The sequence below is a fragment of the Anolis sagrei genome, chromosome 11 (assembly GCF_037176765.1).
Source record: "Anolis sagrei isolate rAnoSag1 chromosome 11, rAnoSag1.mat, whole genome shotgun sequence".
In the NCBI taxonomy this organism is placed as follows: domain Eukaryota; kingdom Metazoa; phylum Chordata; class Lepidosauria; order Squamata; family Dactyloidae; genus Anolis; species Anolis sagrei.
In genome coordinates, this window is record NC_090031.1 from 4,222,501 (window position 1) to 4,250,000 (window position 27,500).

General features: G+C 44.2%; 3 protein-coding genes across 3 annotated transcripts in view; 1 reads left to right on the plus strand and 2 right to left on the minus strand.

Moving 5' to 3' along the window:
- The window catches only part of ENTR1 (endosome associated trafficking regulator 1), an 8,653-nt gene extending 6,810 nt beyond the window's left edge, over positions 1-1,843 (minus strand). Inside the window, exons 1-2 of the mRNA XM_060757764.2 lie at positions 1,719-1,843; positions 1,077-1,192 (exon numbers count right to left, since the gene is read on the minus strand). Of these exons, the coding sequence (XP_060613747.2) occupies positions 1,077-1,192; positions 1,719-1,764 (162 nt within the window). The 5' untranslated portion in view covers positions 1,765-1,843. The remainder of the gene's footprint in view (positions 1-1,076; positions 1,193-1,718) is intronic.
- Positions 1,844-2,120: 277 nt separating this feature from the next.
- PMPCA (peptidase, mitochondrial processing subunit alpha) lies at positions 2,121-14,584 on the plus strand. The gene is made up of 13 exons (XM_067471814.1): positions 2,121-2,200; positions 3,680-3,894; positions 4,102-4,181; positions 6,492-6,574; positions 7,689-7,783; positions 8,151-8,251; positions 8,451-8,714; positions 9,524-9,616; positions 9,703-9,821; positions 11,173-11,263; positions 11,475-11,537; positions 11,629-11,773; positions 14,135-14,584. The coding sequence occupies exons 1-13, from the start codon at positions 2,154-2,156 to the stop codon at positions 14,302-14,304; spliced, it is 1,566 nt and encodes a 521-aa protein (XP_067327915.1). The 5' UTR covers positions 2,121-2,153; the 3' UTR covers positions 14,305-14,584.
- Positions 14,585-16,223: 1,639 nt separating this feature from the next.
- INPP5E (inositol polyphosphate-5-phosphatase E) overlaps positions 16,224-27,500 on the minus strand; it is a 12,237-nt gene continuing 960 nt past the window's right edge. The window contains exons 2-10 of the mRNA XM_067471815.1: positions 25,224-25,347; positions 24,706-24,803; positions 23,827-23,951; positions 23,554-23,673; positions 22,893-23,000; positions 22,634-22,795; positions 20,236-20,351; positions 18,349-18,485; positions 16,224-16,867 (exon numbers count right to left, since the gene is read on the minus strand). Coding sequence (XP_067327916.1) covers positions 16,735-16,867; positions 18,349-18,485; positions 20,236-20,351; positions 22,634-22,795; positions 22,893-23,000; positions 23,554-23,673; positions 23,827-23,951; positions 24,706-24,803; positions 25,224-25,347 — 1,123 coding nt within the window. The 3' untranslated portion in view covers positions 16,224-16,734. The remainder of the gene's footprint in view (positions 16,868-18,348; positions 18,486-20,235; positions 20,352-22,633; positions 22,796-22,892; positions 23,001-23,553; positions 23,674-23,826; positions 23,952-24,705; positions 24,804-25,223; positions 25,348-27,500) is intronic.

Consider the following 27,500-nt stretch of genomic DNA (forward strand, 5'->3'; position numbering starts at 1 on the left):
GGAACATGCAACATATCATGTATCATATCATGATAACCTGTATTGTGTAAACCGCATTGAGTCGCCTGATTGGGCTGAAAAATGTGGTATAGAAATAAAGCAAATAATAATAATAATAATAATAATAATATCATTGTCCTTCTTCAGGGGTCCCTTTCAAATCTATGATATTATATCTCTCTGTGTGTGAATCATATCTATCTATCTATAGCTATGGCTGGATGGCTCTTTGTCAGGAGGGCTTTGATTACATTTTCTTGCCCTAATGAAGGGAGTTGGACTGGATGGCCTTGAGTATTTCCTCTTGGTCATGGGGGTTCTGTGTGGGAAGTTTGCCCCGATTCTGTCATTCGTGGGGTTCATCATGTTGTTTGATTGTAGGTGAACTGTGAATCCCAGTGACTACAACTCCCAAATGTCAAGGTCTATTTCCCCCAAACTCCATCTGTGTTCATATTTGGGCATATGGAATATCCATGCCAAGTTTGGTCCAGATCCATCATTGTTTGAGTCCACAGTGCTCTATGGATGTAGATGAACTACAACTCCCAAACTCAAGGTCAATGCCCACCAGTATTTTCTGTTGGTCATGGGAGTTCTGTGTGCCAAGTTTGGTTCAATTCCATCGTTGGTGGAGTTCAGAATGCTCTTTGATTGTAGGTGAACTATAAATCCCAGAAACGACAATTCCCAAATGACAAAATCATAATTTTTTGAGTGATGGTCACTCCTTGTGTTGTGAGACGTTTTGTTGCCAAATTTGGTGTGATTTCGTTCACTGGTTCTTTTATTTTTAAGGTACTCATTACGCACAGAGCATTTATATATATATATATAGATAATAATAATAATAATAATAGTAATAATACAGTAAATAAATAAATATTCTATATAATGGGTTGTTGTAGGTTTTTTCGAGTCACCTCACTACCTCTGAGGATGCTTGCCATAGATGCAGGCGAAATGTCAGGAGAGAATGGCTCTAGACCATGGCCATATAGCCTGAAAAAACCTACAACAACCCAGTGATTCTGGCCATGAAAGCCTTCAACAATACATTCTATATAATATTTTACCTTGGAGCTGGCTTCGGGTTCGAGGGAAAGGCTCTGAGCGGGTTCCGGGTTCTGTTTCTTGCTCCGGACGAACTCCTTGAAGGAAAAGGGATTGGACTCCTCCCTGGGAGATGCAGCTAAAAGGAGGAAAGGAGAACGGTTTCTATATAGAGACCCTCACGGCTTGACTTTGCAAACTTCATGGCTACTCAATGCTATTCAAGCTTGCTAACTGCAACATCCACACTTGCTTTAACAGACAGGGTTCTTTCTCAGACTCTCGATATTATTCCAAAGACATACATATACATATATATATATACACACACACACATAGTAGAGTCTCGCTTATCCAACCTGCGCTCATCCAACTCTGCCATAGATGTGAGCAAAACGTCAGGAGAGAATGCTTCTGGAACATGGCCAGACAGCCAGGAAAACTTACAATAATCAATCACTTTATTTATTGTTAATATATTTATTATTACTTATTTATTTACTATTATTAACTCTATTTAAATAATGCTTCATTATTTATGATTTGATGTTACTAAATGATATTTCAGAGCACCCCTTCTCCTCCATGTATCTCTCTCTAGCAAAGGGCCTTTCCCTGTTCAAAGGGGGAAAGCACTCTGCACATGCCCAGAGGCACGGCCTTACCAGAGGAATCCCCCCAAAGTGGCTCCATGCCTGCAGAGAAAGCCATGGAGCCTCAGAAAGCGACACACAGGCCACCTTGTTTGCGTCCGGCCTCAGCACCGCCTCAGCCGGACTGAGCGCTTCCTCTTCCGGGAGAAAAGTAAACATCTTGGCTCCACCCCTATTTCCTACGTCATACAATGGCTCCACCAATCAGCGCCACATGGAGGAGGAGTCTAAAAAGCTAACGATTTAGCTCAGGAGAGGTTTTGATTGGTCGGCTCAGGAGAGGCAGGAGCTGATTGGCTGCTGCTCCACCAATTGGCGCCGCATAGAGGAGGAGTCTAGCAACACTGACGATACAGCTCAGGAGATGTTTTGATTGGTCGGCTCAGGAGAGGCAGGTGCTGATTGGCTGGCTTAACTTGTTCCCGCTGATTGGCGGGCAGATCCAAGATGGCGGCGAACATGGTGCGGCGGAGCGGATGGGGCTCGGCGAAAAGGTCACTGAGAGGCCTAAAGCGGGATCAAACTGCGTTAATTCTGCAGTGTAGATGCACCTTATTAGAGAGAGAGAAAAAAGATCAAGCTTATATTATTATTATAATACTATATTACATTATCATTGCACAGCATTATTATTATATATTATTATTATTATATATTACTAGCCGTCCCTTGCCATGCATTGCTGTGGTCCAGTCTGTGTATATATTATTATTATTATTACAGAAAATTATTATTATTTTATAGAATTATTATTTTAATTCCACTTCATATATTATTATTATTATTATTATTACAGAGCATTATTATTGTTTTGTGGAATTATTATTTTAATTACTTCTCATATATTGTATTAATTATATTAATAGCATTATTAATTTTATACAGTGTAACATATTATATATCTATATTATGTACAAGCTTATTATATTATTATTATTACTACATTATTATTACAGAGCATTATTTATTTTATTTATTAATAATAAATTTATTAATAAACATTATTGTTTTGTAGAATTATTATTTCAATTACGCCTCATATATTGTAGTTATATAATTATATTAATAGCATTATTAGTTTTATATAGTGTAACATATTATATATCAATATTATGTACTATTGTTTTTCTTGTTGTTATAATAATATATCAATATTATCAACAGCAAGTCAAATTATTATATTATTATTCTATAGCATTAATATCATTATATATATAGATATAATTCCATAGCATTATAATAATATATCAATATTATTTCTGAATAGTATATTGATATAATACTATATTAATATTATTATATACAATATATAATACAGCAACCGTCAAATTATTATATTATTATTCTATAGCATTAATATTATATATATTTATAATTCCATAGCATTATAATAATATATCAATATTATTTCTGAATATTATATTGATATACTATATTAATATTATTATATACAATATATAATACAGCAACAGTCAAATTATTATATTATTATTCTATAAATATATATATATATATCCATAGCATTAATATTATTACATACAATACTACATTATACAGTAACAATCAAATTATTGTATTATTATTCCATAGCATTAATGTCATTATTATTATATAATACATATGTGTGTGTGTGTGTGTATATATATATAATTATATTACTATTCCATAGCATTAATATTATTACATACAATATATTGTACAGTAACAATCAAATTATTAAATTATTATTCCATAGCATTAATATCATCAATATATATATATAGTTCCATAGCATTAATATTATTACATACAATACTTTATACAGTAAGAAATTATTGTATTATTATTCCATAGCATTAATATCATTATTGTTATATAATACACACATATATATGTATATATAATTATATTACTATTCCATAGAGTGTGGAATGCGTCTGAAGCAGTTGTTCGATGCAGAGATTCTAGGATAATCAAATCCCTTTGTGCCTTAGGCTTGGGCTGATGGCCTGCCGGAAATACAGTGGCGGCGGAGGCATTGGTGGCGCCTACCCCAACGTCCCCTTGACGGCTCCTCTCCCCGGATCCCCGAAGCCGGTATTTGCGACCCTAGACGGCCAGGAAGGGTTCGAGACCAAAGTCACCACTTTGGAGAACGGGCTTCGCATTGCGTCGCAAAACAAGTTTGGACAGTTTTGCACCGTCGGGAGTAAGTCTTTCGAAACCGGTCTCTTTCCTGTATGCGGTTGCCCAAGGGGTTGGGAAATCAGGATCGCCATTGTGTCACGTGTATCCTTTCTTTAACCCCCTTATCTTGGCTGGGTCCAAAACCGTGGCGGGTTGAAAGGCACCGTTGGATTCCATTGCCTGGAAAAGCATGGATTGACGTTTCCTCCCCTCTCTTTTCAACCTGCAGTCCTCATCAATTCGGGATCGCGATATGAAGCCAAGTACCTTGGTGGGATTTCCCACTTTCTGGAAAAGCTGGCTTTTTCTGTAAGTAGAGCCGGGGGGAAAGGTACTTTGTGTTTTGTGTACTTGCGTCTGCTGCTGTTAAGGACTAGAAGCTTGGATCTTTAAAAATATATATATTGATATATTTTCGCTTGCAATAATATGCAAAATTCTTGACATTTCTGTGTTCAAATCTTCGATGATCTGGAGAGGCCCTGCTTGTGTGCCCACTTCCGTCGCAGGCACAGTTGGTGGGGATGAGAGAGAGGGCCTTTTCGGTGGTGGCCCCCCGACTCTGAAACTCACTTCCCTAGGACATCAGACATGCCCCAACGCTGGCAGTCTTTAGGAATTGCTTGAAGATGTGGTTGTTCCAGTGTGCTTTCCCAGAATAAGGAAAACTCTTAGCAATATGTCCTCAAATGCACTTTAACATTGATTTAGGATCACCTGCGCGCCCTCATCTTTCTTTGAAAACCCTATCCTAGTTATACCCTACCTTATTCATGTCCAGCATTATTATTTATTATTTTTAAAATTTTAAATTATTACATTTGGCCTGACCATAGATTTTCAAATATTTATTTATCGTGTCATCCGCAACCAGAACATTGTATTACATTTCTAACAGAACAAAACAAACAAACAGATAAAAAAACCCACAAATTTTGCAAACTTGGTAGCTGATTAAATGTCCTTTGACCAGTATCTGACCCCTTGGAGTGCCTCTGGTGTTTCTGCAAGAAGGTCCTCCATGGTGCATGTGGCAGGGCTCAGGGTGCATTGCAGCAGGTGGTCAGTGGTTGGCTCTTCTCCACACTCGCATGTCGTGGATTCCACTTTGTGGCCCCATTTCTTGAGGTTGGCTCTGCATCTCGTGGTGCCAGAGCGCAGTCTGTTCAGCGCCTTCCAAGTCGCCCAGTCTTCTGTGTGCCCAGGGGGGAGTCTCTCATCTGGTATCACCCACGGATTGAGGTGCTGGGTTTGAGCCTGCCACTTTTGAACTCTCGCTTGCTGAGGTGTTCCAGCGAGTGTCTCTGTAGATCTAAGAAAACTATTTCTTGATTTAAGTCGTTGACGTGCTGGCTGATACCCAAACAGGGGATGAGCTGGAGATGTCTCTGCCTTGGTCCTTTCACTATTGGCTGCTACTACCCGGCGGATGTCAGGTGGTGCAATACCGGCTAAGCAGTGTAATTTCTCCAGTGGTGTAGGGCGCAGACACCCCGTGATAATGCGGCATGTCTCATGAAGAGCCACATCCACTGTTTTAGCGTGGTGAGATGTGTTCCACACTGGGCATGCATACTCAGCAGCAAGGGCAGATGTCTTCACTGTATCTGGTTGTGATCCCCAGGTTGTGCCGGTCAGCTTTTGTATGATATTGTTTCTAGCACCCACTTTTTGCTTGATGTTCAGGCAGTGCTTCTTGTAGGTCAGAGCACAGTCAAGAGTGACTCCCAGGTACTTGGGTGCGCTGCAATGCTCCAGTGGGATTCCTTCCCAGGTCATCCTCAGAGCTCAGGATGCTTCTCTGTTCTTGAGATGAAAGGCACATGTCTGTGTTTTAGATGGATTAGGGATCAGCTGGTTTTCCCTGTAATAGGCAGTAAGAGCACCTAGAGCTTCGAAGAGCTTCTGTTCAACCATCTCAAAGCTCCCTGGTTTTTAAATGCTTGTATGTTATTGTTCATTGTTATTGTTTACTTTTGTTTTGATATTTATTTTACTGTTTTGTATTGATTATTTTGTTCATGCCTTCGTTTTATTGATGTACTGCGGGCTTGGCCTCATGTAAGCCGCACCGAGTCCCTTGGGGAGATGGTAGCGGGGTACAAATAAAGTATTATTATTATTATTATTATTATTATTATTTGAAACACAACAAGATGAGTCCACAGCAAAATGAGTCCACGTGGGAACGTGGGATTGCAGTGGATCCCATATCGGACGCTTCCCAAGTGTCTAGGACTGTGTGATGTATTGGCAAATAATGGATAATAAGGACCACGGCAAGTGCTTCTCCTGGGCACAAGTGGGTTACAGGACCCACTGCTGAGCAACCAGGGCATGGGCCTGTAGAGCAACTAGAAGCAAAAACAACTGCAGAAAAGGCAGAAATTTTCAATGCCACAGAACCGAACTGTCATGAACTGCTATTATTATTATTACTATTATTATTATTATTATTGTTGACACAAAAGCACAGTATGTCACAGCAAACGAGATCTATATGCTGGATTTCGTATTATTATTATTATTATTATTATTATTATTATTATTATTATTCAGGGTTCCCCTGTCTCCCACGTATGTAGAAGTCCATCCTGCTTTTCCTCCCTTTCTCCTTAGTCTACTGCTCAATTTGGCAGCAAGGATGAGATCCTCCTCACTTTGGAGAAACACGGCGGCATCTGTGACTGTCAGGCCTCCAGGTACGGAGCGTTATTGTGACTCATTTTACAAGAAAGAGTTGTCGTCTCCTTTCGGTTACAACGAAAGGTCCCTTTAGAAAATGCCTAAGGATGTGGGTGGACTGCAACTCCCATCATCCTCTGACATTGCCCCCAAACTGTACCAGCAGTTAAAGTTGGTTATGGTGGGTTTCTGTGTGCCAAATTTGGTCCAGGTCTGTGGTTATTGGGAGTCACAGTGCACAAACGAAAACTCCCAAAAGTCAAGGCTAATCCCCTTCAAACCCCGCCAGTAATCAAAGTTCGTCATGGCGGGCCTGTGTGCCAAGTTTGGCCCAGATTCATAATCGGTTGTGTTCACAGTGCTCTGTGGATGTGGGCAAACTATAACTCCCAATATCCAGGTCCACTGTTGAGGTAGATTGACAGTGCTTGTGGATGTGGGCGAACTAGAACTCTTAAAATCCAGATCCACTGTTGGCTGGGTTTGCACTGCTCTATGGATGCGGGCGAACTATAAATCCCAAAATCCAGATCCACTGTTGAGGTGGATTCAGCGTGCTCTGTGGATGTGGGCAAACTATAACACCCAAAACCCAGATCTACTGTCAGTTGGGTTCACTGCACTCTGTGGATGTGTGCGAACTGTAACTCCCAAAATCCTGATCCAACGTTGGTTGGATTCACAGATCTCTCTGCATATGGGCGAACTATAACTCCCCAAATCGAGATACACCGTTAATTGGGTTCAAGGCACTCCGTGGATGTTGGCGAACTATAACTCCCAAAATCCTGATCCAAAGTCGGTTGGATTCACAGATTTCTGTGCATATGGGCGAACTATAATTCCCAAAATCCAGATACACAGTTCATTGGGTTCAAGGCGCTCCATGGATGTTGGCAAACTATAACTCCCAAAATCCTGATCCAACATCAGTTGGATTCACAGATCTCTGTGCATATGGGCGAACTATAACTCCCAAAATCCAGATACACTGTCAATTGGGTTCATGGCGCTCTGTGGATGTCGGCGAACTATAACTCCCAAAATCCTGATCCAACGTTGGTTGGATTCATGGTGCTCTGCGGATGTGAGCGAACTGTAACTCCCAAAATCCCCCGCTTTTTTCCCCAGGGACACCACCATGTATGCGGTTTCGGCCGAAACGCGGGGCCTGGACACTGTGGTCAGTCTGCTGGCCGACGTGGTGCTGCAGCCCAGACTCTCAGGTGAGGCCGCCCTTTCCTTCCTGGACCTTCATTGAGGGCTTTATAGGATCCTAGAGTCAGAAGGGACCCCCAAGGTACACCCAGTCCAGCCTCCTTCTGCCACAATACAGGGAAAGCACCATCCAAGCCCTCCCGACAGATGGCCATCCAGCCTCATAGACATTATCAGGTTCATGGAGAAATAGAGCTATAGAATCCTAGAGTTGGGACATTTAGAGGGCTTCCAGTCCAGTCCCCCCTTCTGCCACGATGCAGGGTAAGCACCATCCATCCCTCCCGACAGATGGCCATCCAGCTTCTGTTTAAAAGATTTAGAAAATGGTTCAGGAACCTGACTTAATCCTTGTGTTTTCCCCTTTTGGGGCAGATGAGGAGATCGAAATGAGCCGCATGGCAGTCCGCTTTGAGCTGGAAGACCTGAACATGAGGCCCGACCCAGAGCCACTGCTCACGGAGATGATCCACGCGGTAAGTGTCCCAAACCCCATTCCCACCTTACTTCGTGAGAGCTTGTTCGGGCCTGGAAATTCCACTGATGTCCAGTGGGAGCCTTATTAACTTGTTTTAACTCGGACAATCCAGTGATCTGGGGTTAGCTTTTCCTCCCATAACGTGTCTTCCCTCGATACGAAAGAATGCCCGGATGATCACACGTTCTCTTCCGCAGGCGGCTTACCGGGAAAACACGGTGGGCCTGAACAGGTTCTGCCTCCCGGAGAACATTGACCGCATGGACCGGAAAGTCCTCCATTCTTACCTGAGGAACTACTACACGCCGGACAGGATGGTGCTGGCTGGAGTGGGCATCGAACACGAGCAGCTAGTGGAATGCGCCAGGAAGCACCTGCTGGGTGTGGAGCCCGTTTGGGGCGGAGGAAAGGCCCCCGACGTGGACCGCTCCGTGTCACAATACACAGGAGGCATCCTCAAGGTAAGGAAGGGCCTCGGCATCTCTGTGTCTTGCATGGAAGATCAGTAATTCATCACCGGAAGGTAAACAGTGGAACTTAACCTGTGGTGTCTCCTTCTTTGGAGAGTCTGGGTGGACATCTGTCTGTCGTGGTCGCTCTTGCAGCAAAAGGGATGGACTGCATGACCTTTAGGGTCCCTTCCTGTTCTGTACACCTCCATATATGGATTCAACCTGTGGAATCTCCTCCTTAGAAAGTTTTTTTTAGCAGAGTCTGGATGGCCATCTGTCAAGAGGGCTTTGATGATGCTTCTGCATCACAAGGGTTGGACTGGATAGCCTTTAGGGTCCCTTCCAATTCTATATACTTCCATATATGTTTTCAACCTGTGGAATCTCCTTTGGAGAGTCTGGGTGGCCATCTGTCTGTCAGGAGGGCTTTGGTGGTTGCTTTTGCACCAAAAGGGTTGGGCAGCATAACCTCAAGGGGACCCTTCCAATCCTATCTATTTCTGAGGGATTCAACATACAGAGGCCCCTTTGTGGATGGGAGGGATTTGATGGTTGCTCCAGCATCACAAGGATCTGATGGGAGGGATTTGATGGTTGCTCCAGCATCACAAGGGTTGGGCCGCATGGCCTTTAGGATCCCAACCCTGTATATCTCCAAAGATTCAACCTACTGAGTCTCCTTTGTGGGTGGTTATCTGTTGGGAGGGATTTGATGGTTCCTCCTGCATCAAAAGGGTGGGCTGGATGGCCTCAAGGAGTCCCTTCTGGTTCTACATCCCTCTATGGCATCTGATTCCTTGTATTCTGACTTTCTGCAGCTGGAGAAGGACATGTCGGACGTGAGTTTGGGTCCCACCCCGATCCCGGAGTTGACCCACGTCATGATTGGGCTGGAGAGCTGTTCCTTCCTGGTAAGGAGCCCACCCTCCCGGAGCCCCCTCTTGCGTCCCTTTGCGCCATTACGCCATTCACCTTTTCCTTTGCGCTTCTGATCCAGGAGGAAGACTTCATCCCCTTCGCGGTCCTGAACATGATGATGGGCGGAGGGGGCTCCTTCTCCGCCGGGGGTCCCGGCAAAGGCATGTTCACCCGGTTGTACCTCAATGTGCTGAACCGGTGAGTTGTGCATTAAGGCTGCATGATCCCTGGAAGAAGCTCACTGGTCTGGAAGAGGGATTGGCTGAGCCGCTTTGGGTCTCAATCAAACTATGATACTATAACTATAATATACTATTACTACTAATAACTATAATAACAATATAATACTAAGCGGAATAACTATAATAGAAAAATAATAAATATAACACTAAAATAATAATAATAATAATAATAATAATAATAATAATAATAATAATCCAATTCAACAGCCAGCAGAGTGTCTGCTGTGGCTCATCTTGTTGTGTTTCAAATAATAATAATAATAATATTTTTTGTCGTGTCAGGAGCAACTTGAGAAACTGCAAGTCGCTTCTGGTGTGAGAGAATTGGCAGTCTGCAAGGACGATGCCCAGGGCACGCCCGGATTATTTGATGTTTTTGTCATCCTTGTGGGTGGCTTCTCTCATGTCCCCGCATGAGGAGCTGGAGCTGATAGAGGGAGCTCATCCACCTCTCCCCGGATCCAAACCTGCGACTTTGGATCTCAATCAAACTATGATACTATAACTATAATATACTATTACTACTAATAACTATAATAATAATAATATAATAATAATAATAAGCGGAATAACTATAATAATAAAATAATAAATATAACAGTAAAATAATAATAATAATTTATTATTATTATGTCGACCTTCAGTCCTGCCGGCACAGGGGTTTAACCCACTGCGCCACCAGGGGCTCCACTATTACTAATAATAACTATAATAATAATATAATACTAAGCAGAATAACTATAATAATAAAATACATATAACAGTAATAATAATAATAATAATAATTTAATAATAATAATAACCCATTTCAACAGCCAGCAGAGTGTCTGCTGTAGACTCATCTTGTTGTGTTTCAAATAATAATAATAATAATAATAATAATAAATAAGGATTTAAATATCGAACTGCAAAGACTCTGGCACAAGCCAGTCAAGGTTGTCCCAGTGGTGATTGGCACACTGGGTGCAGTGCCTCAATACCTTGGCCTACACTTAAACATAATTGGCACTGGGACAAGATTACCATCTGCCAGCTGCAGAAGGCCACCTTATTGGGATCTGCATGCATTATTCACCAATACATCAAACAGTCCTAGACACTTGGGAAGGGTCCAACTTGTGATCCAATTCAACAGCCAGCAGAGTGTCTGCTGTGGACCCATCTTGTTGTGTTTCAAATAATAATATAATTATATTCCACTTTTCTCCCTATCTGGACCCAAAATAGCTTACAATATAAGACCATATAATAATAATCAATTAGTGGCCATTGGGATTAACCTTCCTTTCTTTTCACTATTTTTCCAGGCATCACTGGATGTATAATGCAACGTCGTACCATCACAGCTATGAGGACACAGGCCTGCTTTGCATCCATTCTAGTGCAGATCCCAGGCAGGTGGGTCCTTCTCTGAAACTCTGACTTCACTGCCAATTCCAAGGAAGATGGGTTACGTGCCATTCTGCAAAGGAAGCTTTCTCCCAACTGATTCATTTGGACTATTTTTGGATTTTAGCTACAAATAGTATTTTTAATCAGTTTGAAGTGTTGACTTTTAACACTGTTCGTATTCCATTCGTTCATCCATTTTTGTTTCTTTCCTTTGTAGGTTAGAGAAATGGTGGAAATCATCACCCGGGAATTTACTCTCATGGCGGGAACCGTGGGAGAGGTACGCCAAAGCTCTTTATTGCTCCTGGTTTTGGAAAGACGTTATCCTCGCAGCATTATCATGTCGTCTCCTTCTCCTCCTCTTTTTCCAGGTCGAACTAGAACGAGCCAAGACTCAGCTGCAGTCCATGCTGATGATGAACCTGGAGTCGCGGCCAGTGATCTTCGAGGATGTCGGGAGGCAGGTCCTGGCCACCGGAGGACGGAAACTGCCCCACGAGCTCTGCCTTCTGATCGGTGAGGCAATCCTTTGGGTGATGAGGCTGCCCTGAGAGCAGGGGCCCTCAAGCCATGGTCTGCGGGACACATACGGCCCAGCAAGGGCATTTATCTGCCCCCCAATAATAATAATAACAATAATAAAACTTTATTTGTACCCCGCTACCATCTCCCCATAGGACTTGGTGCGGCTTACATGAGGCCGAGCCCACAACACAGCAATAACAAAGCACAAGCAGTAAATAAAACTCACAACACCAAATAAACAATAAACATTAACAATAGCACGACGACATTCAAAAAACATATGGCTGGGCCAAATGTAATAACTAAAATGTTAAAATATGCTGGACATGGCAGGTAAAATATGATTAGGGTGAATTTTCGGGAAGTGATGGGCGTGCAAAAACAATCCTAGGTCATTAATAAAGTGCATTTAAGGACAGATTGCTGGGAATTTCTTATTCTGGGAAGGCACGTTGGAATAACCATGTTTTCAGACTCCTCCTAAAGACTGCCAAAGTTGGGGCATGCCTAATGTCCTTAGGGAGTGAATTCCAGAGACGAGGGGCCACCACCGAGAAGGCCCTCTCCCTCGTCCCCACCAGTCGCACCTGCGACAGAGGTGGGAGCGCGAGCAGGGCCTCTCCAGATGATCAGAGAGATTTTTTTTTTTTTGGCGTGTCAGGAGCAAGTCGTTTCTGGTGTGAGAGATTGGCCGTCTGCAAGCATGTTGCCCAGGGGACGCCTGGATGATTTGATGTTTTTACCATCCTTGTGGGAGGCTTCTCTCATGTCCCCGCATGAGGAGCTGGAGCTGATAGAGAGAGCTCATCTGCCTCTCCCCGGATCCGAACCTGCGACCTGTCGGTCTTCAGTCCTGCCAGCACAGGGGTTTAACTCACTGTGCCACCGGGAGCTCCATCAGAGAGATCATGTGGGAATGATGCCATTCCTGTCCAGATCTGTAGCTTTCTGGCAAAGCAATTACCTCATAAACAAAGTTGGAAGGCTTTAATTCAAAAGCATGCAGTAATAAACGCAACAAAGTTCCAACTGACAGTTTATTTCCCTCACGCCTCACCCTGGCCCCTTATCTGTATTGCTCCCATTTCCATGGCAACCCTCTCCCAGATTTCAGATATACACATGACAGTTCTAAGGCATGGCTTAATTTCCTGGCCCCACACAAAACTGCCCCATTCCTTCCATCAATTCAAACACATGCAGTAACAAATGCAACAAAGTTCCAACTGACAGTTTATTTCCCTCAGGCCTCACCCTGGCCCCTTCTCTGTACTGCTCCCATTTCCATGGCAACCCTCTCCCAGATTTCAAATATACACATGACAGTTCTAAGGCATGGCTTAATTTCCTGGCCCCACACAAAACCGCCCCATTCCTTCCGTTTGTGCTGCCATTCCTTCCCTTCGCACTGCACCTATTTTTTCCTTTGCATCATGCTTTTTTCAAACTATAGTCCCGTCCATCCATCTGTCCCCCCAACAATTGGAGGGACCGCGAACCGGCTCTTGTCTTAAGTGGTTTAGGCCGTTCAGGGACTCGGTGGCAGCAGCATTTCGGCTCTGTCTCTTGAAGAGAGACGGACATGTGTTGGGTGACTCTTGTTGCAACCCAGATCAGGAAACGAGACCATAAGATAACCATCCACCACACTTGACTGTGAGAAAAAACAATCCATTTTTATTGATGAAAAATGGTTACAAAATAGAGGGAAATGCAAAGTCAAAAAGCCGCAGTAAAATTCAGCAGTCAGGAATATCTATGAACTAGATCAAAATTCCAAAAGCAACACTAAAAAACCTGGAACCTGTTAGCATTTCACTAACCGTACTTGGAGCACTAGAAGCCTCTTGGGATGTAGGCCACGGGAAACGGGAAATCTGCCAAGTTAATGCCTCATTCTAAACGATGCCTGATCTAACGAGACAGCCCGGGGAGAGGCACTTAAAACTGAAGAAACTGTTTCGTGACATGCCTCCAGGCTTTGAAGCCTGTGTTTCCTTTTCCCTTAATCTGCTTGACCTTTGCAGACTCTGCGATTCACTCCTGTTTTTCCAAATCTGTCCTTTTCTATCCTCATTAAGGAAGCCAGGTGTCATCTCCTCTGGAGAGCTATCACCGCTTGGTTCTAAAACATTCTCATCAGGATGTGTAGTTTCACTTTCCGAGCCACTGACCTCAGAATCAACATTTTCAATACCATCAGGGAAAAATACATGTTCAGTAGCCTGTTCAGTAGCGTCAGGAAATACAATCAGAGAATCAGGTTCAGCAATCAGAGAATCAGGTTCAGGTTCACACGCAGGCTGAACCCCAACAACTCTCATGACGCTCCTTTCTTTCCTTCTTCCACAGGCAAAGTGAAGGCGGACGACGTGCGGAGGGTGGCGACCAAGATGCTGCGGCAGAAGCCGGCCGTGGCCGCACTGGGCGACCTCTCGGAGCTGCCGGCGTACGAACACATCCAGGCGGCCCTCACCAGCAAAGACGGGCGGTTGCCCAGGACCTACCGCCTTTTCCGTTAAAGAGACGGGACACGTTGCGTGGCTCTCCTGCTGAGGAGTTGGCCTGGGGACACGGTTCTTACTCTGGGCTTTGGAGCACTTGGAAAAGGAGGCTCCTTGGGCATCTGGAAGCATGACATGGAGTGACACTCGGCAGTCGGAAAGTGGACCGCTTTGATTGGGAAAGCTGTTGCGGAGGGTGAGCCTCCGCCGTTGTTGTGTGGACAGGCCTCTGGGTTTGTCTTGAATGGCACGTACTTGCGCGATATCAGTGGATACAAATAAAAGAATTGAGAGGCCATGTGTTCAGCAGTGATGTTTTGGGCCTCCGGTGGGTCATTTGGGCTCGTAACGAAGCCCCGCGTTTAGGAGCCCGGGGGGGGGGGGGGGGGGTGTTTGAGGGGCTCCAGCCCCCCCCCCCCCGAAATTCTCATGGTGGTCCACGAGAAGGCCTTACTGGTACATTATTTAAACTGTTATGTTTATTCATATCATGATCTGATCACCATGCTCAATATATCCCATATGCATGGAGGTATTGGGGTAACGATACAAAAGGTTTCCTAGGGTAGACGCTCTTTCACTCAGACTCAACCCCCCCCCCCCCCGGTATCAAACTCAGCTCCCCCCGAATCAAAATCCTGGCACTACGGGCCTGCTTGACAATATATGTGTCCAGAGGAAGGCTACTAAAATGATCAAGGGCCTGGAGAACAAGCCCTATGAGGAACGACTTAAAGAGTTGGCATGTTTAGCCTGAAGAAGAGAAGACTGAGAGGAGACATGGATAAATATGTGAGAGGAAGTCATAGGGAGGAGGGAGCAAGCTTGCTTTTTGCTACCCTGGAGACTAGGATGCAGAGCAATGGCTTCAAACTACAGGAAAGGAGACTCCATCTGAACATGACTGTGAGAGCTGTTCAGCAGTGGAACTCTCTGCCTCAGAGTGTGATGAAGGCTCCCTGTCAGAAGTCAATTTCTGACGGTATGAAGACATCACAGATTCCCTCCGTGACATCCTGACTGAATCATCCTGGCTGCCTTTTCTCTCTGTGACATTTTGAAGCCAGCAAAAGAGGGTGCTGGAAACCTTGTATTGGAACTTGTGAAGCAACAAGCTCTAATAAGGAAACTGAGAAGAGGGTGGAGATGGGCAGGAAAGGTGTATAAAAGGAAGTGGTGGTGGGAAAAGTCAGCAGTGTCTTTCTTTGCTGCAGAGACACAAGCAATATATTCATTTCAAAGCAAAACCGGCTTGTGAGTGATTATTTAATATTGCTATATAATACCTACAGTCTTACACTCCCTCTATGGAGGCTTTTAAACAGAAGCTGGATGGCTATCTGTTGGGGGTGCTTTGAACGCGATTTTCCTCCTTGGCAGAATTGGGTTGGACTGGATGGCCCACGAGGTCTCTTCCAACTCTAGAATTCTATAATATTTACAAAAAGGCTATACTTTGGGGTTTTTTGGCTTCTGACTGGTCCCGAAAGCACTCACAATTGAGAAATGGGCAAGTAAAAGGGTAAGTCTCCTTGTGGAGAGCAAAAGCATAAACATAATAATAATAGTAGTATTTCATACACATAATAAATGTGAAAATATGTATGTGTGTGTGGCTGGAGTGTCCACTTACCCAGACAAGATCCTCCCTCCAATGACATTGCAGGTTATAGAGACCACCATGAGCCCTGCCAATGTCTTCCACCAACGCCATCCTGCCCACCACCCAAGTGAAGGTTTTCATACGGTGTCAATTTCATCCTAAATTTTATATGTTTCCTCCACCACAGGCATCCCAGGGTTCCTTTCCCTCTCCATTGGTGTGGAATTTGCATTCCCCCACCCACTACCTCTCCCTTAACCCTTTCCTATTCCATTTTGCGAAGCGTACGACCTGCCCGAAGGCATAAAATTAAAGCAATACCCAATTAAGCATCTTGCAAAATAATAGGGAGTTTATTACTGGCTTTGGTGACGTTTCTTCGGACCGCTTTGGGTCCCCCCAGGAGTGAGAAAGGCAGTATATAAATACTGTACATAAATAAATAATAATTCGCGCCAAATTCTGGGGAAAGGGGATGGAAAGCCTGCGCAGGGCGTTTGAAAAACACAGGGATTTGAAAGGCGGCGGTTTCCGTTGGTGATTAGGATTTAAAGAGTAAACTTTAGGGAGGAACAGATCGGTGCAACCGGGGAAAAGGACTCAAAACAAGTCCGAGCAAAAGGGTCACCCTTTTCCTCCCCAAAACGATACTGGAGTGTGCCCGATTCAAGTTGTTGGATTTCCTTAAGGAGACAGAACAGTTTTTTCTTTCCTCCCCAAAGCAAACATTTTAAGGAATGTGTTGCTCCTTGACAAACCTGGCTTTGGGGTCAAACCTGGTCGCTGAGGCCTGTCTTCTAAGGTCGGCCTCAAAACAAGTCCTCTTCTTTTTCGCCCTCCAAACGTCAGGAAACAGAACAAACCGCACTAGTTTTCTGGTTCTTTAAGGCCTGCTTCTTCTGGAGCTCCCTTGTGATGCGCCTCTTGATGCCGATCAGGTAGAGTTCGCGGTCAAACAGCCCCGCGGCCAACGGGATGCTGCAAAAGGCAGGAGAGCAATAAGGTGGCCATAGGAACTCCATGTTCGCAGGGAGAAAGGTAAAACTATGACAGACTGAACGGTTCCAACAGTGGAACTCACTGCCTCAGAGTCTGGTCTCTGGAGACTCTTAAACAGAGGCTGGATGGCTATCTGTTGGGGGTGCTTTGATGGTACTTTCCCTGCATAATCTTTTGAACAGGGGTATAGACAGCAAAGGAATAACTGTAGGGGTGGTAACCCTTCCCTATGCTATCCAAAGATTTCATATATATATATGTGTGTGTGTGTGTGCACATATATACACACACACATCCATAACCCTTCCCTATGCTATCCAAAGATTTCATATATATATGTGTGTGTGTGTGTGCACATATATACACACACACATCCATAACTCTTCCCTATGCTTATTTTATATATGTGTGTGTATGTGTGTAGTATATATACACATACACACACCCATAACCCTTCCCTAGGCTATCCAAAGCTTTCATATATATGTATGTGTGTGTATAAACATACATACACATATCCATAACCCTTCCCTATGCTTATTTTATATATGTGTGTATGTGTGTAGTATATATACACATACACACACCCATAACCCTTTCCTATGCTATCCAAAGCTTTCATATATATGTGTGTGTGTATAAATATACATACACACATCCATAACCCTTCCCTGTCCTATCCAAAGCTTATTATATATGTGTGTGTGTGTGTATGTATACACATACACACATCAATAACTCTTTCCTATGCTATACAAAACTTATTTTATATATACACACATCCATAACACATCCATAACCCTAATATATACACACATTCATAACCCTTTCCTATGCTATCCAAAGTTTGTATATATGAATATATATATATATGTGTGTGTGTGTGTGTGTATATACACACACATTTATAACCCTTCCCTATGCTATCCAAAGCTTATATATATATAATAACACATACACACACATATATATGTATTACCATTGGCTCTATATGATATGCTTTCCTTTGATCCCACAGTTGCAACTTGAAATGCATCTTGAAAATGCCGCTCTGAATATATTATTATCTTCTATACACATAATAAAAGTATAAATATGTATGTGCGTATGTGGCTGGGGTGTCCACTTACACAGTTAATCTCCTGCCTCCACAAACAGCTATAGCTCCCACGTCTCAGGAGACACCAATGGCCCTCCCTACAATGACATTGCAGGTTATTGCGAGCACTGTAAACACCATCCTGCCCACCACCCAAGTGAAGGCTTTCATATGGGGATAATTTCACCCTAAATGTTCAGTTTTTCCTCCAACACGGATATCCCAGTGTTCCTTACTCTCTCCATTAGTGTGGAATGTGCATGCCCCCCCTTCAGAATCACACTGCCCCCCTGTGAGGCCTGTGCTCCACAATGGAAACTAGGGGCCTAGATCCTGCGACCCCTTAAACAGGAATACTAACTTGTCTCTTCCAGGCCTGATTCTGACCCGAAACAGCCCATAGACAGGACGGTGGTCGGAGGTCTTGATGCCAAGGCAGGAGGAGTACTTCACGGCATGGATGTCGTCCTTGTGGCGGCTTCGGTGGATGACGCGGTCCTGGAGAGGCAGAAGGAGATGTGTGGTTGAAGGCTTTCGTGGCCGGAATCACTGAGTTGCTGTGAGTTTTCTGAGCCATGTTCCATACAGGTTGCTCTCCGGTCTACACAGCAGCCACCAAATGCAGCAGCATTGCCCAATCACAAATCAAGGAACATATATTGACTAATTCAACCAGAGAAGGCAGCCATCGCGGAGCACTTGATGAACCAACCTGGACACAGCATATTATTTGAGAATACAGGAATGCTGGACCACTCTCACAACCACCATGTCAGGCTACACAGAGGAGCCACTGAAATCCACAAGAAGAACGTGGACAACATCAACAGAAAGGAGGAAACCATGAAAATGAAAACAATATGGCTCCCGGTATTAAAAAAACCTCTAAAATCAGGACAGTAAACAAAGACTAACACTCAAAACACAGAGGAATTCCAGACAAGAATTAGTCATGGCCAGGTAGCACCTCCCAACAATAGATTCCCCCTGGCAACAATCAGCCAGGCTTTGAAGCTGCAAGGCCATTTAGTGCTAATCAAGGTGGCCAATGGCAACATTCACACCTGCCTGTCACTTAATTACGGTCAATAACAAGCTCAAGAGAAGAGGGACACCGTCTCGCACAAACACAACAGGCCTAAGGCCTGCCTCCAACGAGTTATTTCTCCCACCCTGGACATCAATCCACAGATAGATAAACCTTCCTTGTCTACTTTCCAACAGACCTCACAACCTCTGAGGTTGATTGCCATAAATGCAGTGAAACGTCAGGAGAGAATGCTTCTGGAATACGGCCACACAGGCCGGAAAACTCATAGCAACCCAATGATTCTGGCCATGGAAGCCTTCGACAACACAAGAAGAACACTTTCAAGCCAGGAACAATTTTCAAATTTTGATACATAATGTTGTTGGGATGTTGTCGGTTTTTCGGGTTATGTGGCCATGTTCTAGAAGCATTCTCTCCTGATGTTTCGCCTGCATCTATGGCAAGCATCCTTCCTCAGTATTAGATCAATATTAGACCAGCTCCTTCCCTTTTGACTATCTGAAAAAAAAGTCAAAACTTGGCTGTTCGAGCAGGCATTTGAAAAGGCATTGTAACGGGCATAGGGATATGGAATAATCGGATTACGTTTTTATCTTGGAGACGAAATGATTTGCTTTTATTAATGTGTTATGGTCTTAATTGATATGTAAATGCTTTTAAATGTTTTTATGATATTGTTGGCATTGAATTGTTGCCTTGAGAACCGCCTCAAGTCGCCTGCGGGCTGAGAGGGGCAGTATAAAAATGTAGCAAATGAATAAATAAATAATAAATATAGTATTATATTGCATTACATTATAACATTATAAATATTATATGTATATACATTATACTATATTATTAACATAGCACAGGAGACAAGTCTGAGATAGTCTCTAGAGCAGGCATGGGCCAATTTGGGCCCTCCAGGTGCTTAAGCGGCTGAGGGGGGGAAGGAAAGGGCCTGAGGCTGTTAGGAATGGTGGGAGTTGAAGTCCAAAACACCTGGAGAGAAGGCCCAAGTTTGCCCATTCCTGTTCTAAACTCAATGGCAATCCAACATGCCCTGGAAGACAGATGCTCGTTTAGGCTTTGCAAGTACTCCATGTGCTTCTGCAAAGTTCTGCTGCAGCATGGGGATGCCTGGACTGAAGGTAAGAGGGACCTGAGGAGGAAGGTGAGCGCTCTGTTCCCCAACGTTGTTGTGCATCTCCTCACCGTATACGAGGGCGTCCTCTGCTTGGAGGTCGAGTCGTAGGAATCCATCCCGACGTCAAACTTGTACGAAGGGCGGAAACGGATGGGCGCCTCTTGGAAGCCCTTGAAGATGGAACCTTGGAAGAAGAGAGGCGTTGTTGGTCAGTATTTTCCCCGGCCACCAAACCCTCCAAATGTCCTTTTGGCTTATTTCTACGGCAGGTTTTGAACTGAGTAAAATATGTTAAAAGGTAAAGGTTGTCCCCTGACATTAAGTATTATATGTATTATTATACTTTTTTTATTATATTTTATTATATGTATTTTGATTATATTATTAGTTAAAGTACAGGTTGTCCCTGACATTAAGTTCAGTCGTGTCCGACTCTGGGGGTTGGTGCTCACCTCCATTTCTAAGCCGAAGAGCCGGCGTTGTCCATAGACACCTCCAAGGTCATGTGGCCAGCATGACTGCATGGAGTGCCGTTACCTTCCCGCCGGAGCAGTACCTATTGATCTACTTACATTTGCATGTTTTCGAACTGCTAGGTTGACAGAAGCTGGGGCTGACAGCGGAAGCTCACGCCACTCCCTGGATTTGAACCTGCGACCTTTCAGTCAATAAGTTTAGCAGCTCAGCGGTTTAACCCACTGCGCCAACAGGGGCTCCTATAGTTCTTTAGATATATGTAAATGCTAAATGTGTGGACAGGGCCGGCCATTTGACTAGAGATAGAAATGGGAGGAGAGACAAGGAGAAAGAAGATGGGGTCAGCAGGGCGTGATGGGCACTGGCGATAGCAGTGACTCGAAAACAGTGTTTTTCAACCTGGGGGTTGGGGACCCTGGGAGGGGTTGCCAAAGACCATCAGAAAACACAGTATTTTCCGTTGGTTTTGGAGATTCTGGGTGGGAAGTTTATTCCAATTCTCTCATTGGTGGAGTTAAGAAAGTTCTTTGATTGTAGGTGAACTATACATCCCAGTAACTACAACTCCCAAATGTCAAGGTCTATTTTCCCCAAACTCCACCAGTGTTCACAATTGGGGATATTGAGTATCTGCGCCAAGTTTGGTCCAGATCCTAAGTCCAAAGTGCTCTCTGGAATTAGGTGAACTACAACTCCCAAACTCAAGGCCAATGCCCACCAAACCCTCCCAGTATTTTCTGTTGGCTGTTGGAGTTCTGTGTGCCAATTTTGGTTTGAATCCATCATTGGTGGAGTTCAGAATGTTATTTGATTGTAGGTGAACTATAAATCCCAGCAACTCCAACTCCCAAATGTCAAGGTCTATTTCCCCCAAACTCCACCAGTGTTCACAGTTGGGGATATTGAGGATCCGCACCAAGTTTGGTCCAGATCCTAAGTCCAAAGTGCTCTCTGGATGTAGGTGAACTACAACTCCCAAACTCAAGGTCTATGCCCACCAAACCCTCCCAGTATTTTCTGTTGGTTGTTGGAGTTCTGTGTGCCAATTTTGGTTTGAATCCATCACTGGTGGAGTTCAGAATGCTCTTTGATTGTAGGTGAACTATACATCCCAGCAACTACAACTCCCAAATGACAAAATCAACCCCCTCCAAACCCCACCAGGATACAAATTTGGGCGTATCGGATATTTCTGCCAAATTTGGCCCAGTGAATGAAAATACATCCTGCATATCAGATATTTACATTACGATTCAAAACAGTAGAAAAAATACAGTTATGAAGTAGCAACGAAAATAACGTTATGGTGGGGGTTACCACAACACGAGGACCTGTATTAAGGGGTTGCGGTATTAGGAAGGTTGAGAAACACTGCTTTAAAGTTGAGGACAGGTTGGGGGACTGCAAATATCTCCAGCGTGTGGAAAAAAATACCATTCTAATGCACATGTGTTCACAGTACAACCCACTGAAGGGTTAAGAGAGTGGAGATGTAATCCTAGAGGGACAACAGAGTCATTTCCTGGCAAGAGAGATGGGAGTGACTTAAATGTGCCCTTCCTCTTTACCACGTGCTTGCTCGCTGCCATGTCTGAGACCTTGCCACAATCCCTCTGCATCTGTTATCCATCGCCATCTTCGTTGTGCGAGTGACTTGCTATGACTGTGAGTATTTCTGTATACTGATAGCAGAACAACTCGTGTAAATTGTATGTAGCAATGACTGAAGAATAAACCTCCAAAGTGTACTTATTACAATGGTGAGCTACTATACAAGTTCAAAGGCTGTGCTATAAAATCTCTGCTCAATCTAATAAAGACTCTGCAGTGTTTTGGATTCGAACTAACTGCTTGGTTTTTTGAGGCAGTCGGTCCCATTGTTCATCTGGAGGGGGACGTGAGGAATTCACATGCCTACCTAGCAGGGGTGTTGTGTGTGTTTACTCTTCTAACCCAGTGACGTAAAATATCCTAGATGCCTATCCTTACCCTTGTCCATTTCCTTCCGGAGCTGGTCGTGCTCCAGCAGCTTGGACAGGTCTGCTTTGGGGCCCTGGCTGAGGATCTGCTCCACGGCCTCCCGGTTCTCGTTCAGGCGGAAGTTGAAGTCCCCGAACCAGAAGACGTTGTCGAAGCGGGTCGTGACGTCCCCTGCGAAGCCAAACAGACGTCGCAATTGAGAACGAGATTGGGGATGGAGCCTTCTATAATAACTGACATCTGTTAGAAAACAAACATTGACGCTCACCTGAACTGGAGCGATATGGGTTGGTGTCGGGAAGGTTTTTGGGCAGAGCGAGCGCCTGGATGGTCTTGTTGTAATCCAGCACCCTCTCATACACTTTGCCATCTCCAGCTGGAAGGGAAGAGAGGCTTTTTAAACTTAAATGACTTCCTTAACTTAAAAGAGTCATGGTCTCTGGTAATGTAAACATGTTGTTTTCCACCAATGTAAACATGTTTTCAGCAGTTCTCTGGTAATGTAAACATGTTGTTTTCAGCAGTTCTCTGGTAATGGAAACATGTTGTTTCCTACAACGTAAACATATTGTTTTCAGCAGTTCTCTGGTAATGTAAACATGTTGTTTCCCACCAATGTAAACATGTTGTTTTCAGCAGTTCTCTGGTAATGTAAACATGTTGTTTTACACCAATGTAAACACACTGTTTTCAGCAGTTCTCACCAGCAACTTTTCTAATCACAGTCCATGAATTCTTCAGCTTATTTTGCAGTTTCCCAGGTCTCAATATTCTTAGAATGATATCTTCAGCTTCTATACAGGCCCCCAACTCATCATATTTTTCACACAGGGCAATGTTATGCCCTTTCTGGAACTTTTAGGGGTAAATACAAGGAAGACGAGGAAGATTACCAAGATCTTGCCATACACAGGCAGGGAAGTACTCACACGTAAAATGGGATGTGATGAAAAGGAAGGATGTGCCGAAGAAAGTGAAGCAAATGCCGAGGGCCCCTTTGGTTTTGATTTGGGACACGATGCGAGTCGTCACTGTGGCAAATTCCACCTCTGGGAGGAGAGAGAGGAAAAAGAAGAGTTGTGAAAGAGAAGCTCAGAACTGGATCTTACTTTCTGTGGGGATTAGGTCTTTTGTAAGGATACATATGAGAAAAATAGTTGCTTCTCTCATGTCCCCGCATGACAGTTGGTAACAAGGCCTACCTGAGCAGAACCAGATGAGGTCTCTCCTTAGGAAGACAGACAGGTAAAGCACGCCGTGGGCCGCTGCGTAAAACAGGACGTAATGGGGGCCCAACGTCTCCTGCAAGCGGATCTCCCACTCGCGCCTGGCAATGCAAAGGGGAAAGTCACCCTTCTCTGGCCCTTTCACAGCATCCTAAGTCAGCATCCTAAGCCCAAGGGCCATCTAGTCCTACCCACTTCTTTCCGCCATTATGCAGGAAAAGCACAATCAAAGCACCCCCGACAGATAGCCATCCAGCCTCTGTCAAAAAGCCTCCATGGAAGGAGCTTCCACCACACTCCAAGGCAGTGATTCCTTGGAGTCAGTCCTTGGAGTCAGGAAATTCAAGTGGAATCTCTATTATTATTATTATTATTATTATTATTATTATTATTATTATTATATACCACTATGTGAATGGGGAGGAGTATACATCTGAAAATAGTTGATGTAACTATTGTCACAGGCCTCTAATATTTGGTTCTCTGATGTTTGGGAAGACTCTCAAACTAGGCCTTCTGGACCAACGCTACCTGGGCTGTAATGTTTGGGAATTGCTGGCCTGTATCTGAATGCAATAGGACCTCTACAGAATGCAATAGGACCTCTTCATAGTGTCATAGCTTATAGATGATAATCCAATTGTCCATCCAATGACTAAAGAGCTCCTGAAGACTGATAAAGGGGAAGGGGATGTCTTGCGAACACCAGAAGCAAAGCTATCCAAGGAAAGAGACTTGGAAACCAAGAGATCTTCTCCACAAAAGGACAGGACAGTTTAGGCTGATTGGAAACCTACACCAATGCATAGCAAACGGGGGCTCGAAAGCCCTTGGAAGCGCCCCCTTCCGCCATACCTGTCCGGACAACCTTCCTGGATCCCGATGACATACATGTCCTGGGCGTAGTCAGGCTCTGAGGGTAAAAGGAAGTCGTCCAGCACCTCAGGCAGCTCCTGAGAAGAGAGGAAAGCTTTGTCCAATTGCACGGCAACACCCAGACACTTTGTTTGGCTATGCCCACCCCCAAGCCTCTCTAAAATCCCGCACCCAGTGACAAATACAGTTTCCAAGTTACAAACAAGATCAAGATAAGTTCTGTATGTTTGTTCTTATGTCGAATCTGTACGTAACTCAGAAAAGGTACATTCTTTAAGCCATAATAAATAAAAGTAAAAATATGTATGTGTACGTGTGGCTGGGCTGTCCGCTTACACAGACAATTCAGATTGCATCCCTGTGGGATTCAGAATATTTTCCACGTCTGGCGTTGCGCAGCTCTTCTAGCTGCAAACTCGGGAGTTTCATTCCAGACTCCCGACCCAAACTCACAAGGCCTGGATAATAGATAAGACACAGAACGGCGCTTCCCTCACCTTCTGGCCCTGCATGTTCCACGTGGCCACAAAGATGCCAATGCGCCGATCGGGGAAATACCGGTTCAGCTCTTCCGCTCCCAAAAGGGCCCCACTGGCAAGAAGGCTGCCTTCCAAATAACTCCTGTGAAACAAAGAGGAGAAGTGATTCCTTTTCTGCCCGGCCCTTCCACAACAAAGAGCATCCCTCATGTATCCTACAGACACGGCTGTTGCTTAGTAATGCCCAGACCATTGGCCATTCACATACAAACAAGTAGTAGGTAAAAGGTTTTCCTCTGACATTAAGTCCAGTCGTGTTTCGAACTGCTAGGTATCATCTGTTCTGATCTGGCCACAGTGGTCCACGCTCTTGTTACATCCCGAATAGATTACTGCAACACGCTCTACGTGGGGTTGCCTTGGAAGACTGTTCGGAAACTTCAACTAGTTCAGCGGGCGGCAGCTAGACTTCACACTGGAGTATCATACAGAGAGCATACCACCCCTCTATTATGTCAGCTCCATTGGCTGCCGATTCAGTTCCAAGCACAATTCAAAGTGCTGGTCTTGACCTATAAAACCCTATACGGCACCGGCCCAGCGTACCTGTCCGAACGTATCTCCTTCTACGTCCCGCCTAGGAATTTAATATCTTCTGGAGGGACCCTGCTCTCGGCCCCGCCCTTGTCATAGATGAGACTGGCGGGGATGAGGGACAGGGCCTTCTCGGTGGTGGCCCCCCGCCTGTGGAATTCACTCCCCGAGGAAATTAGATCATCGTCATCCCTCCTCTCTTTCAGAAGGAAACTAAAAACATGGATATGGGACCAGGCCTTTGGGTAATCTGGGAGACTGACAATGGACAATGACGACTAAAGCTTTGGAAACGGACTATGATAAGTGGAATGAATTTATTAATTACAGACTTGGCAAAATGATAGCCACCAGGCTGGCTTTTTATTGTATTTTTATTGTATTAATGTAATGTTTTGTTATAATTATTGTTACTATGTATTTTATTGTGTGAATTATAGGCATCAACGTATGCCGGTTGGAAGTCACCCTGAGTCCCCCTTAGGGGGTTGAGAAGAGCGGGGTAAAAGTACCCAAAATAAATAAATAAATAAATAGGTTGGGAGAAGCTGGGGCTAACAGCGGGAGCTCACCCCGCTCCCTGGATTTTAACCTGCAACCTTTTGATCAGCAAGTTCAGCTCAGCGGTTTAACCCACTGTGACATTGGGGGCTTCATACAAACAAATACAAATGCAAATATTAAAATTTAGATGAGGCAACGTGCGTCGAGATAAGAGCATCCCGCCATAGCAATCGAATGCAATATCAGCCTGAGTGTTTACTGCTGTGCTAGGGCAAATAAGGGAAACCTGCCAAGTTTCCACTGAATCACACACAGAACATCTTCTCTGACTTGGGATGTATATTAGACAGAATGGATTCATATAGCCATAAGGCCTGTGGTCTAGGTCTTCTAGCCTAATACCATTTGAATATCCCAACCAAAACCACCCAAAAGGTCAACACGAGACTCCCAAAAATATCTAAATCCTGATCTCAACTCAAGACCTCTAACCTTTGGTCCTCTGATGTTTGGGAAGACTCTCAAACTAGTTCTGGACCAATGCCACCTGGGCTGTAATGTTTGGGAATTTCTGGCCTGTATCTGAACCAAAACCACTCCCATAGGTGAACATGAGACTCCAAGAATCCCGAAATGCTGGTCTTAACTCAGGATTCCTTATCTTTGGTCCTCTAATGTTTGGGAAGACTCTCGAACTAGGCCTTCTGGACCAACACCACCTGGGCTCTACTGCCTGGGTTGAGACCAGCATTTTGAGATTCTTGGACATCTCATATTGACGTTTAGGTTCAGATACAAACCAGCAGTTCCCAGACATTAGAAACCAGTTTGGGAAAACTCTCTAACTAGACCTTCTGGACTCTAATATTTGGGAATTGCTGGCCTATATTTGAATTAAAACTATCTCCACTGGTCAACGTGAAACTACAAAAATCTTGAAATGCTGGTCTCCAGTCATACTGTCACAGGTCCTCTAATGTTCGAGAACACTCTCTAACTAGGCCTTCTGGACCAACACCACCTGGGCTCTACTACCTGGGTTGAGACCAGCATTTTGAGATTCTTGAGCATCTCATATTGACGTTTAGGTTCAGATACAGACCAGCAGTTCCCAGACATCAGAGACCAGTTTGGGAAAACTCTCTAACTAGACCTTCTGGACTCTAATATTTGGGAATTGCTGGCCTATATTTGAAC

Coding starts and splice junctions, on each gene's coding strand:
- PMPCA (XM_067471814.1), top strand. CDS start 2,154: ATGGCGGCGAACATGGTGCGGCGGAGCGGATGGGGCTCGGCGAAAAG. Junction 3,895..4,101: donor ACAGTTTTGCACCGTCGGGA/GTAAGTCTTTCG, acceptor TTCAACCTGCAG/TCCTCATCAATTCGGGATCG. Junction 11,264..11,474: donor CTAGTGCAGATCCCAGGCAG/GTGGGTCCTTCT, acceptor TTTCCTTTGTAG/GTTAGAGAAATGGTGGAAAT.